The sequence below is a fragment of the Marmota monax genome, unplaced genomic scaffold, assembly GCF_021218885.2.
Source record: "Marmota monax isolate L192 unplaced genomic scaffold, Marmota_monax_Labrador192_F-V1.1 WCK01_AAM20220418_F8-fsc00014, whole genome shotgun sequence".
Lineage (NCBI taxonomy): Eukaryota > Metazoa > Chordata > Mammalia > Rodentia > Sciuridae > Marmota > Marmota monax.
Genome location: NW_026695222.1, coordinates 14,713,711 through 14,725,775, shown reverse-complemented (window position 1 = coordinate 14,725,775; position 12,065 = coordinate 14,713,711). Strand labels below are relative to the sequence as shown.

General features: G+C 52.9%; 1 protein-coding gene across 1 annotated transcript; it reads left to right on the top strand.

The window, feature by feature from the left end:
* Positions 1 to 1,562: 1,562 nt before the first annotated feature.
* E2f1 (E2F transcription factor 1) lies at positions 1,563 to 11,330 on the top strand. The gene is made up of 7 exons (XM_046433934.2): positions 1,563 to 1,867; positions 6,911 to 7,001; positions 7,327 to 7,546; positions 8,856 to 9,008; positions 9,512 to 9,626; positions 9,721 to 9,943; positions 10,056 to 11,330. Exons 1-7 carry the CDS (start codon positions 1,607 to 1,609, stop codon positions 10,301 to 10,303), a joined length of 1,311 nt encoding a protein of 436 aa, XP_046289890.1. The 5' UTR covers positions 1,563 to 1,606; the 3' UTR covers positions 10,304 to 11,330.
* The last annotated feature ends 735 nt before the right edge of the window (positions 11,331 to 12,065 follow it).

Genomic DNA, 12,065 nt, shown 5'->3' with positions numbered 1-12,065 from the left:
AGCACCAACTGGAGGCCAGGCCAGTGGGAGGAGGCCTCGCTGGAGCCCCCAGACTGGCGAGGAAGGCCAGCGGAGGAATGCAGGGTGTGGTCATGTTGGGGCAGACATAGCATGGGCAATGGAGAAAACGAGGAACCCTGATTCCGGAAGGCTCCCAGGGGGAAGTGACGCTGACGCTGGGCCTGAGGATTTGATTCTTGTTTGTATCCTAGCTACTTTTTTTACCCTTGTGGGTCACACGGGTCACACACCAGAGGGCAGGCAAGCCTGTAGACTTTACTGGTAGTGTTTCACATCTGTCCTTGGTGCTGGCACATGGCCTAGCCCAGAGAGGACAATATTGGTCTGATCGGCTGACCTGAGCAATGAGAAATGCTGATGGAACTGTCCCAGGGCCTCAGGATTAAATGCATTTTCACGCTCAGCATCCTTACCTTCTCCCTTTGTGAGGTCTAACATGGAGTTTATTTTTTTGGTACTGGGGATTAAACCCAGGGAGGGGTTTACCACTGAACTACATTCCCAACCGTTTTTATTTTTTAAGACAGGGTCTCGCTAAATTGCTCAGGAACTCTCTAAATTGATGAGGCTGGCCTCGAACTTGCGATGCTCAAGCCTCCAGAGCCGCTGGGATGACAGGCTTGCGCCACCCAGCTTGGAACATGGATTTACTTTTTAATGGTTGACTCTTCATGATACCGTGAACACGTTTTCTCTTCCCCTTCTTCCCTTTTCACTAGACTGTGAGCTCCGTAAGGCCCTAAGTCAAGGTCTGAACTAAGGATTTCTGAACTGAGTAGGTTCTCAAAACGTCTCTCGAGCATTCGGAGAGGAGTGAGCTCAAGCTGAGGTGCGCGTGCCCTGGCGCTGGGGGTACGTTGCTATTGAAGGGACTGCAGCTAAAACTGGGCTTGGGCACTGGGCAAAAGGGCTGGGCCAGGAAAAGGATTTGAGTAAGCGGTGTAGGTGGGTCAAGCTGAGGATGGCGCACGTGGCTGGGGCTTTGGAGGTGGGAGGTGAGCCTGGGCATCCAGAAAAGAGGAGGGGTCCGTTTCTGGAGCCCTGAGCTGAGGGTGTGGGGGCTTCAGGTGGAGGGTTTGGGGGGTCACGTGGGGTCTGCTGACGGGGAGATGTGCAAAACTTTGAGCTAAGCCTTCACTACACCCGTATCATCAGGACAGGGTGTGTAGGGGCGGAGGTGGGGTCAGTGTCCCCACGCCTCCAGCAGAGGCCGTCCGACCTGGGGGCGGGGAGAAAGAACGCGCCTGGCACCGCCCCGACAAAGCCTGCGCGCGCCCCGCCCCGCGATTGGCCGCCCCGCCCCGCGCCGCCGCCCGGTTCCGCCCTTCACAGCCGGTCTGGCGCGCTGCAGCCAACAGGAGGCACCGCCGCCGCCTCCGTCAGAGTACGGACAACCAATGGTGACGGCGCTCTGCGGCTCGTGGCTCTTTCGCGGCAAAAAGGATTTGGCGCGTAAAAGTGGCCAGGACTTTGCAGGCAGCGGCGGCCGGGGGCGGAGCGGGATCGAGCCCTCGCCGGGGCCAGCCGCCATGGGCCCGCGCCGCCGCCGCCGCCTGACACCCAGGCCGCGCGGGCCGTGAGCACCATGGCCGTGGCTGGGGCCCCCGCAGGCGGCCCATGCGCGCCGGCGCTGGAGGCCCTGCTCGGGGCCGGCGCGCTGCGGCTGCTCGACTCCTCGCAGATCGTCATCATTTCCACGGCGCAGGACGCCAGCGCCCCGCCGGCTCCAGCTGGCCCCACGGCGCCCGCCGCCGGCCCCCGCGACCCCGACCTGCTGCTCTTCGCCACGCCGCAGGCGCCCCGGCCCACACCCAGCGCGCCGCGTCCGGCTCTTGGCCGCCCGCCGGTACGGACCCTAGGGTCGCCAGGCCCTGTGCGCCACCGTACCCCCGCGCAGACCCGGCCTGGCGCGGTGTTTGACCCCTAGGCGGCGGGGGAGGGGGGACCGAGGAGTCTGGCTGGGCTGTGCAGAGCCTGGGTTGGGCCTATGGGCCCCGCCCCGGGGTGCGGGGTGACCTCGGGCCAGTCCCTGTTTGCTTCTCTGTGCTTTGGGCCTCAGCGTCCTCACTGGAGCCACTCAATCGTCGGTCAGTGACAATTGTGGCCCACATGTATTCAGCTGGTGCTTACCATATGCCAGGCCTTTGGTAGACTTGAAGCCAGCTAAACTGTGAGCTTGATGTCACTGTGCCCATCTGACAGATGGAGAGACTGAGGCTCAGAGGGGGAAGTGACTTGTCAGACAGCTGGAGATGGTGGGACTGGGATTTGTTGGCTTCGACCAGAATCTGTGGCTGGGTAGTGGGCACAGTTGCGGGGGGGGGGGCGCGGCGGAGGCTGGGGAAGGCCCTGGAGCTTGACCGTTGGGGAACCATTGAAGAGCCCCTTTCTGCCTAAATGCAGGACTGCCAGGTGCAGGCCTGTCCCTCCAGGCCTCTGGGGATAGGCCTCCTGACTGGGAGGCCTTCTCTGCAGGGGCGGGGCACTGGGCCAGCTGCTGATCCCCTCCCTCAGCCTGTCCTTCCATCTGCCACCCTCCCAGCCCCTGGTTACCATGGAACCTCATTAATCAGGCAAACCCCTGAGCCTCTGTAGAAGGACTGGGTGGGCTGGGCCTCTGGGAGCTGGAGAGGAGGCCCCTAGTGCCAGGAGAGAATGTCCCAGGGAGATCCCTGGATAAAGTCCTTCCTGACCTCCCAGCAGCAGGAAGCTCAAGACCAGTTTAGACTGGGGGTTCTAGAAGAGGCAGGTGAATTACAGTGGGAGAAGGGAGCAGAGGCCTGAAGCTTGAACCTGTGCAGGGCAGGGTGTGGAGACCAGTTTTACTGGCATGGCCTGTGACTGAAGGTGGGGCAGGGGCAGGCAGTCAGAGGTTGGCTAGGCAGGATGGGGGTCTCAGGAGGGCCTGGAGAAAGTGGAAGGGGTGAGGACAAGGAGGGAGATGCTTCTCAACTGCTGATGGGGGTGTGGGTGGCAGCTGGTTCCTAAGGCATCCTGGGAAGGCCCCCAACCCCCTTGGCCCAGTGCCCAGTGCTGCTTTCCTTCCGGAATCACCAAGATGCTAATAATAATAACAATAGCAGCTACCATTGTTTTGAGGATGTTTTGTGTGCCAGGCTCTGTGCCAAACATTTTACCCAATTAACTCATTTAACCCTGTCAGCAACCTTTTTGTAGATGGGGAAGCTGAGACCTAGGGATGGTGGAAACATCTCTAGTAATTAAGCCAGCAAGTGGTGGGACCAGGCCATATTTCCTGAGTGTTGACCTTCTGGAGATGCTGATAGAAGTTGAAGAAACCATAAGAAGTTCTTAGGGGCTGGGGATGTGGCTCAAGCGGTTGTATGCTCGCCTGGCATGCGTGCGGCCCAGGTTTGATCCTCAGCACCACATACAAACAAAGATGTGGTGTCCGAAGAAAAAAACTAAAAAAATTAATAAAAACTCTCTCTCTCAAAAATAAATACATAAAATAAACCTTTCCTTTAAAAAAAGAAAAGAAGTTCTTAGGACCCCTTCCTCCTAATGAAGGACTAGAAGGGGAGGTTGTATAGAGTGGGTTAGCTGGCTTGTCTACTATATACTCCAGGGACTTGTCCCTGCGGGTACTAGCTTGTGGCAGTCCTAGGGCTGCAGAGACCAACAACTTGTGGGTGCTGTCCTCAGGGAGCTGAGCTGCAGACTCAGAGGAGTGGACTGTGATGAAGAGAAATGCCCTCTTCTAAGCATCCCATTCATTCAATTCCCACCACTGCAAAAAAAAAAAAAAGCCAGTAGTTGTTTAGTTAGTAAGTGCCTCTGATGTGCTAGGCACAGAGGCCAGGAAGGATCCTTTGCCCTCTTAGGGCCAGCAGGCATTTCTCTATGTGGGCAGTGGAGGGGTTAGCACCATCCTTGAGTTCAAAGCCAGAAACACAGGGGCAGCTTTTGACCTCCACCAACTCCTCTGACTGTTTTGTTGGTTTTGGTATCGCGGCTTGAGCCCAGAGTGCTCTACCTCTGAGTTACATTCACTTTTTATTTTATTTGTTTTTTATTTTTAACTGAGGGTTGAATCCAGGGGTGCTTTACTACTAAGCTAAGTCCTCAGTCCATTGATTATTTTCAGACAGGGTCACATTATGTTGCTGATTCCAGTCTCAGACTTGGAATTCTTCAGCCTCAGCCTCCTGAATTGCTGGGATAACAAGCATATACCATTGGGGACTAAATGTTTGTGGTTGTCCCCCCCCGCCCCCCATGGATGGGTATGAGAGTCTTTTTTTTTTCCCCAGTGAATGTCTCCACCTCTGGCTTTTAGGTCCCCTGTGCCAAGGTTTATGTAGAGAGCAGTGCCAAAAATGGGCATCTGCTTGGGCCCTCATTTTAGGGTATGGCTGTGACCTGTCTTGGGAGAGGGCAGGGACGAGGTTACCAGGGAGAAAGTGATGGCTGTGGCAGGAACATGCTAGGGTTCAGGCCCAGCTGTTGATCTGAAGAAGGGAGTATATTTCTTTGGTCCTTTTTTTTTTTTTTTTTTGTGCTGCTGGGGGTCGAACCCAGGGCCTTGTGCATGCAAGGCAAGCCCTCTACCAACTGAGCTATGTCCCCAGCCCAAGGGAGTATATTTCTGTCTGACTTGTGGGGGCCTCACTTCTAGACTGGGCTTTGTATCAGCCTGTTGGGGTACAAATCTTGGCCCCACTCCTTACTAGTGGGGTGTCCCCAGAATAGAGGCCAGAAGAGAAGTAAGTACGTGCAAGAGGGAGCACCATGTACCACATGTGAAGAAATTCATTTGGCAAACATTTGGTGCCCAGGTCCCATGGCAGACACTGGATACTCTGAGAGAGAGATGGACACCATGCAGAAGTTTGTAATGAGAGACAGCATGGGAAAAGGTTGGGTTTGAGGCAGTTCAGATGGAAAGAGGTAGTACCTCTTTTAAGAGATGGGAAAGGTTCCTGCTCAGGTGAGAATAGCAGGTGCAAGGAGGGAAGGGAAGGGGCCAGTGTGGTCTAGGGCTTGGAAGCACAGATTTGTGAGAAGACACCTCTCAGCAGAAGTTCACATGGAGAAGCAATGCCAGTGGAAAGTCTTAAGTAGGGGCTAAAACATAATGAGACTTGTAGGGGGACTGTTGTTGTAGAGGGGACAGATGGAGGCAGGGAGACCCAGCGGTCCAGTGGGAGGTGATAATGGCTGTGGTGATGAGTTCTTGGCAGCTAGATGTGGTGAGAGTGGCTGGTGGAATGGATGGTACATCTGGTTTTGTTCAGGGTACTTGAGTTGCCTATGGGACCTCCAGAATAATCTCTAGGCTCGAGAGCATGACTAAGCTAGACAGTGTAGAGGTCAGCAGCTTGTTTTCTTCTCAGACAGTCCTGGGTAGGAATCCTGGCTATATGATCTTGGGCTTCAGTGGCCTTCTCTGCAAAATGGGGTCATTATTGTATTGTTGTTCTATGGGATGGAGTAAACTAACGAATGCAGACAGTTGGTGAGCACCAGCTGCTGCCATGTTACAGATTAGTAGATTTCTTGAAAACCACAGAGGAAGTGACTGCTTAAGGGACATGTGTACTCAGTGCTTTAAAACAAGCATTTAGTCTGGCATGGCAGTCCCAGTGATGCTGGAGATTGAAGCAGGAGGACCACAAGGTCAATTTAGCAAGACCCTGTCTCAAAAAGGTCTGGGAATGTATTCTAGGTTCAAGCCTCAGAACTTAAAAAAAAAGAAAAAAAGAAAGAAAAAAGGAAAAAAAAGAAGAAAAAAAAAGGAAAAAAAGAAAAGAAAAAGGAAAAAAAAGGTCTGGGAATGTAGCTCAATGTAGAGGTATTCTAGGTTCAAGCCTCAGAACTTAAAAAAAATCTGTAATTTCTGTGGGTTGGGGATTCAGGGGAGACTTAGTTGAACACTTCTGGCTCAGGGCTTTTCTGGGGTTACAGCCAAAATGCTGGCCCCAGTTGCAGTCAGAAGTCTTTTTTTTTTTTTAATTTTTAGTTATACATGAACATAATACCTTTATTTTCTTTATGTGATGCTGAGGCTTGAACCCAGTGCCTCATACGTGCTAGGCAAGTGCTCTACCACTGAGCCACAACCTCAGCCCCACAAGTCTTAGCTTGTAGGGTTTGCTTCGAAGCTTGCCCACATTACTGTTAGGAAGTCTCAGTTCCATGTGACTGGGGCCCATCATTAGGGCTACTTGAGTGTTCATGTGATGTGGTACCTAGCTTCCCCCAGAGTGGTTGATCTAAATAGAGGACAAGGAGGAAGCTCCAGTGGCTCTGTGACCCAGCCGTAGAAGCATTACACCATCTCTGCTGCCACATTCTTTTTTTTTTTTTTTTTTTTAGAATTTTAATATTTTTTTTTTTTTAGTTTTCGGCGGACACAACATCTTTGTTTGTCTGTGGTGCTGAGGATCGAACCCGGGCCACACACATGCCAGGCGAGCGCGCTACCAGGCGAGCCACATCCCCAGCCCCACATTCTTATTTATTTATTTTGGTGCCAGGGATTGAACCCAGGGGCATTTAGCCACTGAGCCACATACCCAGCCCTTTTATTTTTTGAGACAGGGTCTCACTATGTTGCCTAGGGCCTCCCTAAGTTGATGAGACTGGCCTTGAACTTGAATTCCTCCTGCCTCAGCCTCCTAAATTGCTGGGATTATAGGTGGTGGTTAACCCAGGTCTTCTGCCTTCCACTTGAGGGTCCTGTGTGGTAGGATTATAATGCTCATGTTGTGTCCCCTACAATATGTCCCCCTCACTCACACACTTAGGCATTCTGGTAGAGAAACAGAGGCAGGGGACAGGCATCCCAGGGGCACCACGCCTTTACCCAAGTCTTTTGTAGCCTCCCTCCTGGTTACTGGGCATCCTCCCATTGTTTCTGCCACAGGTGAAGCGGAGGCTGGACCTGGAAACTGACCATCAGTACCTGGCTGAGAGCAGTGGGCCTGTTCGGGGTAGAGGCCGACACCCAGGAAAAGGTACCGGTGGAACTTAACCTGGGTAGGCCCCTCTGACCAGGCCCAGGTTGGGGTTGTACATGGATAAACATGCTTGCAGACTAAAAAATCTAACTGGTGAGGTCTGAGCTTAAGTCAGGCATCTGGGGGCCTGGTAGGCAGCTAGAGTGGCCGCCTGGCATGACTTCCCTGGGCACCGGGGGTGGGGAGTTCCCCAGCCAGAAGAGAAATGCTGTGGTTGGCAGGCAGCAGCCACAGGGCCTCCCTGCTTGGCCCTACCAAGGGGAGGAGCCACCTGCCCCCCAGTACTGCTGCTCCACCTTGCTTGAACAGTCTCTCCGACCAGGTGCAAAATCCCCGGGGGAGAAGTCACGCTATGAGACGTCCCTGAATCTTACCACCAAACGTTTCCTGGAGCTGTTGAGCCGCTCAGCTGATGGCGTTGTTGATCTGAACTGGGCAGCTGAGGTGCTGAAGGTGCAGAAACGGCGCATCTACGACATCACCAATGTCCTGGAGGGCATCCAGCTCATTGCCAAGAAGTCCAAGAACCACATCCAGTGGCTGTAGGTACCAGGCAATCAGGAGGGCAGGCACAAATACCTGCCCGTGCTGCTGGCAATACCCACTGACTTCTGCATTCCCGTCTTACAGTTGGGGCACTGAAGCTGCAGATGTGGTTTCCCTAGGCTGTTAGATGCTGAGAAGTTCACAAATCTTTTTTTGTACTGGGGATTGAACCCAAGACTACTTTACCACTGAGCTGCATTCCCAGTCCTTTTTACTGAGTCAGGGTCTTGCTAAGTTGCTGAGGCTGGCCTTGAACTTGCAATCCTTCCCCCGAGTCACTGGGATTATAGGTCCTTCCCCCGAATCACTGGGATTATAGGTGAGTATCATCACACCTGGCAACAGACACAGATTTCAAACTTATCCAGCTCACTGTAGCTGTACATATTTGTTCATCTGAGTAACCACCAAGATCAAGATTTTTAAAAAACTTCTTCAACCCCCAGGAGGTTTCCTTGTGCCCCTTCCTGGTCATTGCTTATCTCATACCACCAGGTAGTCCCCATTCTGGCTTCTGCTCCCATTGATGAGATTTGTTTGACACAGATGTATAGATGTTTTAGATGTGTTCCTGCCCCGCCCCCCCCCCCCATTTTTTGGTTTTTGTTTTTTAATAACATCTGTTTCTCTAGGCTGGCCTCAAACTTGTGATCCTCCTGCCTCCTGTCTCCAGGTAGCTGGAACTAGAGGTTTACGCCACCATGCCTGGCTATCCTGTTAATTCTTTATTTTTCCCTTCTCGCCTCTCCCCAGGCAACCCTACTACCCTGTCTTTGACACATTGGTCTTTTCAGTTTGGGGTAGATCATCCTATTCTGCATCACTTTGTTTTTCTTTTCACTTGACAACATGTCTTGGAAATAATTTCATGTGTACATCTAATTCATTCTCATCCTTTTATACAGCTGGGTCATTTTCCAGGGCATATCTCTGCCATCATCTATTTACTCAGCCTCCTGGTAGGGACATGTAGGTGTTTGTTGGCAGTCAGGCCAGTCTGATTTGGAACCCAACTGAGAAGCTGGAGCCAGAGAGGAGAAATCCTGTCAGAATCTGAGATCAGGGGCTGGGGCAGTGATTCAGTGGTAGAGCACTTGCCTTGCTCATATGAGGCACTGGGTTCTATCCTCAGCACCACATAAAAAAATAAATAAAGGTACTATGTCCATCTACAACTTAAAAAAAAAAATTAAAAGAAAAAAAAATAATCTGAGATCAGTGGCCACAGCAGACTCTGTCCCAAGGGCCAGGGCTGATGGGCAGAGGGGCTGGGAGCTGCTAACCCTCCTAAACGCCTCTCCACAGAGGCAGCCACGCCACAGTGGGGATCGGTGGGCGGCTTGAAGGGCTGACCCAGGACCTCCAGCAACTGCAGGAGAGTGAGCAGCAGCTGGACCATCTGATGCACATCTGCACCACACAGCTGCGGCTGCTCTCTGAGGACTCTGACAGCCAGCGATATCCTTGGATTGGCTGGGGACTTGGAGGACAGGTGTGATAGGTGGGGTTACCCACCCAAGTGGGTGGAGAGGCCCTGGATCTCAGATTCAGGAGAAGGCTCTGTCACTGAGTGCAAGTTGGTAGAGTGCTTGATCAAAGCCTTGGGTTTAATCCCTAGGACCTCAAAAAATATACATATATTTTTGGCCATAGCCATCAATTGACACCAAGATCACAGGCCAATATACTCTCAACACCAGGCCTGGCATCGTGTTAAGCTTTTTATGTGGAATTATCACAGTCAGCCATCATTCGCTTTGAATGAGATGGGTAGATAGTCCCACTGTACTGATGTGGCCATTGATGTCCAGGGGAATGAAGTGTTGAACACCAATTATAATCCAAACCTTATGGTGGATCAGGAAGACGAGTGAAAAGGCAAGTATGGACCCTGTCTTGGGGGCTGTCACTGTGAGTGGCCTCCAGAGGCCAAAGATCATATACTCCTTGACTCCACCAACCCTGGCCTATGTGACATGCCAGGACCTTCGTAGCATTGCAGACCCTGCAGAGCAGATGGTCATGGTGATCAAGGCTCCTCCTGAGACCCAACTCCAAGCCGTGGACTCTTCAGAGGTAAAACCAGGGACTTCAGGCCCAACGAGGACAAGCTGGGCTGGGATAGTGGTCACCTGGGCCTCAGGTAATTCTGCCTGCTGCCTCTACCCAGACCTTTCAGATCTCCCTCAAGAGCAAACAAGGCCCCATTGATGTTTTCCTGTGCCCTGAAGAGAGTGTGGGTGGGATCAGCCCAGCAAAGACTCCATCCCAGGAGGCAGCTTCTGGAGAGGAGGACAGGACAACTGACCCCGTCACCACAGTGCCACCACCATCACCTCCGCCTTCGTCCCCTGCTATGGATACCAGCCAGTCCCTGCTCAGCCTGGAGCAAGGTGGGTAAGGGTGAGTGGGGGGGCCCCCCTAGATGGGTGAGCAGGCATGGCAGCCCCCTCTGTCCTCTCTGCTGGGCCATCCCTGGCCTGTGATGCTCCCCCGTCTCCCCAGAGCCACTGTTGTCAAGGATGGGTGGCCTGCGGGCCCCCATGGATGAGGACCGCCTGTCCCCGCTGGTGGCTGCTGACTCACTCCTGGAGCATGTGCGGGAAGACTTCTCCGGGCTCCTACCTGAGGAGTTCATCAGCCTCTCCCCACCCCACGAGGCCCTCGACTACCACTTTGGCCTTGAGGAGGGTGAGGGCATCAGAGACCTCTTCGACTGTGACTTTGGGGATCTGACCCCCCTGGATTTCTGACAGGTCCTAGGGGGCCAGGGTCTCCTGAGATGCCCCTCCCTGTCTCTGCAGCCCTGGAGCCCCCTGCCCTAGGCCATCCTTCCAGCCCTTTTGGAAAAGTGTAATTTATACCCTCTCTCCTATCTCAGCAGCTTCTAGCTCTGGGGTCTGGCTGCCACCAGGAGGTTGAGCAAGCCAGGAAGGGAAGGATTCTGTTTGTGGTGTGTATGTGCATGCACCCAGCACCCCACGTGTGTGTAACTGGGGTGAGTGGTGTGTGAGTATGAGTGTGTGCATGTACCGGGGAATGAAGGTGAACACATCTGTGCGTGCACTGCAGACACGCCCCAGTGTGTCCACGTGTGTGCATGAGTCCATGTGTGTGCATGGGGGGCTCTAACTGCACTTTCGGTCTCCTTGCTCCAGGGGCCCTTGAAGGCCCAGGGTTGGCCGCCTGCCCCCAGAATCCTGTGTGCTGACCTGGCCAGGCAGGGAGGCCTTGGCTGGCTGGGTTTGCAAGAGCACTTCTGTCTTAAGGTTTTCTGATCGAAGCTTTAATGGAGCGTTATTTATTTATCTAGGCCTCTTTGGCAAGCCTGGGAAACAAGACTGGGAGGGATGTGGGGTTGATACCCTAACTCCCTATACCCCTGAGCAAAGACAGGGGTCCCCAAGTGGTTCTTTTGCCCCATCCCGAGGGAGCTGAGGCCTGAGCGATTTATTTATTGGGGAAAGGCAGAAGGGAGACAGACTGACAGCTATGGGTGGATGGAGGGGTGGTCCCTTTCCAGGGGTCACTTCAGAGCCCCAGATGCCCTCCCCATGGATATGAGATGGGAGAGGTGAGTGGGGACCTTCATTGACAGGGTGGGCAGGAGGGGTGGGTGAAGGGCTCCCCAGCCTAGACTGAGGGGACCCTCCTGTGGTGTTTGAAGTGCCCCCCTCCCACTTATTGCTCTGCCCCACCCTCCAATCTGCACTTTGATTTGTTTCCTAACAGCTGTTTCCTCCTGCTTTGGTTTTAATAAACATTTTGATGATGTTTGGGCTGGGTTTTAGGTCTCTACTTGATGTAAGTCTGGGAGTGGGAGAAACCAGGGTTTTTAGGGAAAATGCCCATTCTCCTCTCTGTCCCTCAGATGGATTTCATTCTATTTGAGTTTCATAACCCTAAGAAAGGAAGGCTTCCTAACTTAAAGTTTTTTCCTAACTTAAAAACTGATCCAGTAAATATTGCCAAAGTGTGGAAGTAATAGGTGAGTTTCTCTCCTTTCAGCCCCAGGGGTCACTGATATTTTTGGTATGTTCCTTCTAGAAGTTTCTAGGCATTAGTAAACATGCAACAAATACAATGGACTGCATTTGTATCCGTGTCAGGTACTTTCCAGTCCTGGGGTGAGTGGGTTCCCTCCCCTCAAGGGTGTTTTGATGGGAATTTGTGCAAAAGAAAAATTAGGGGAGAGCTTTCTGGAAGAGGTGGTGCTTAGGCTGAAAACTGAGGGTCAATAGGGGTTAACTGGAGGAAGGAAGAGGAACACACCAAGCAGAGAAAAAAAGTATGGGCAAAGAGGCCCTGGGGCCCAGTGGGGCAGGTCAGAGGAGCTGACCTAATGAGGCTGGAGTCCTGAGGGAGGAGAGACATTCATTCTAGGGTTTTATTCAGGGTACAGAGTCACCAGGCAGTCTAAGGAGGGACATGTCCTGTTTCATATTTAAAGCTCCCTCTGGCAGCTGTACAGAGACCGTTGAAGGGAGTGCCCAAATAGCTTGGGGGGAAAGAAGG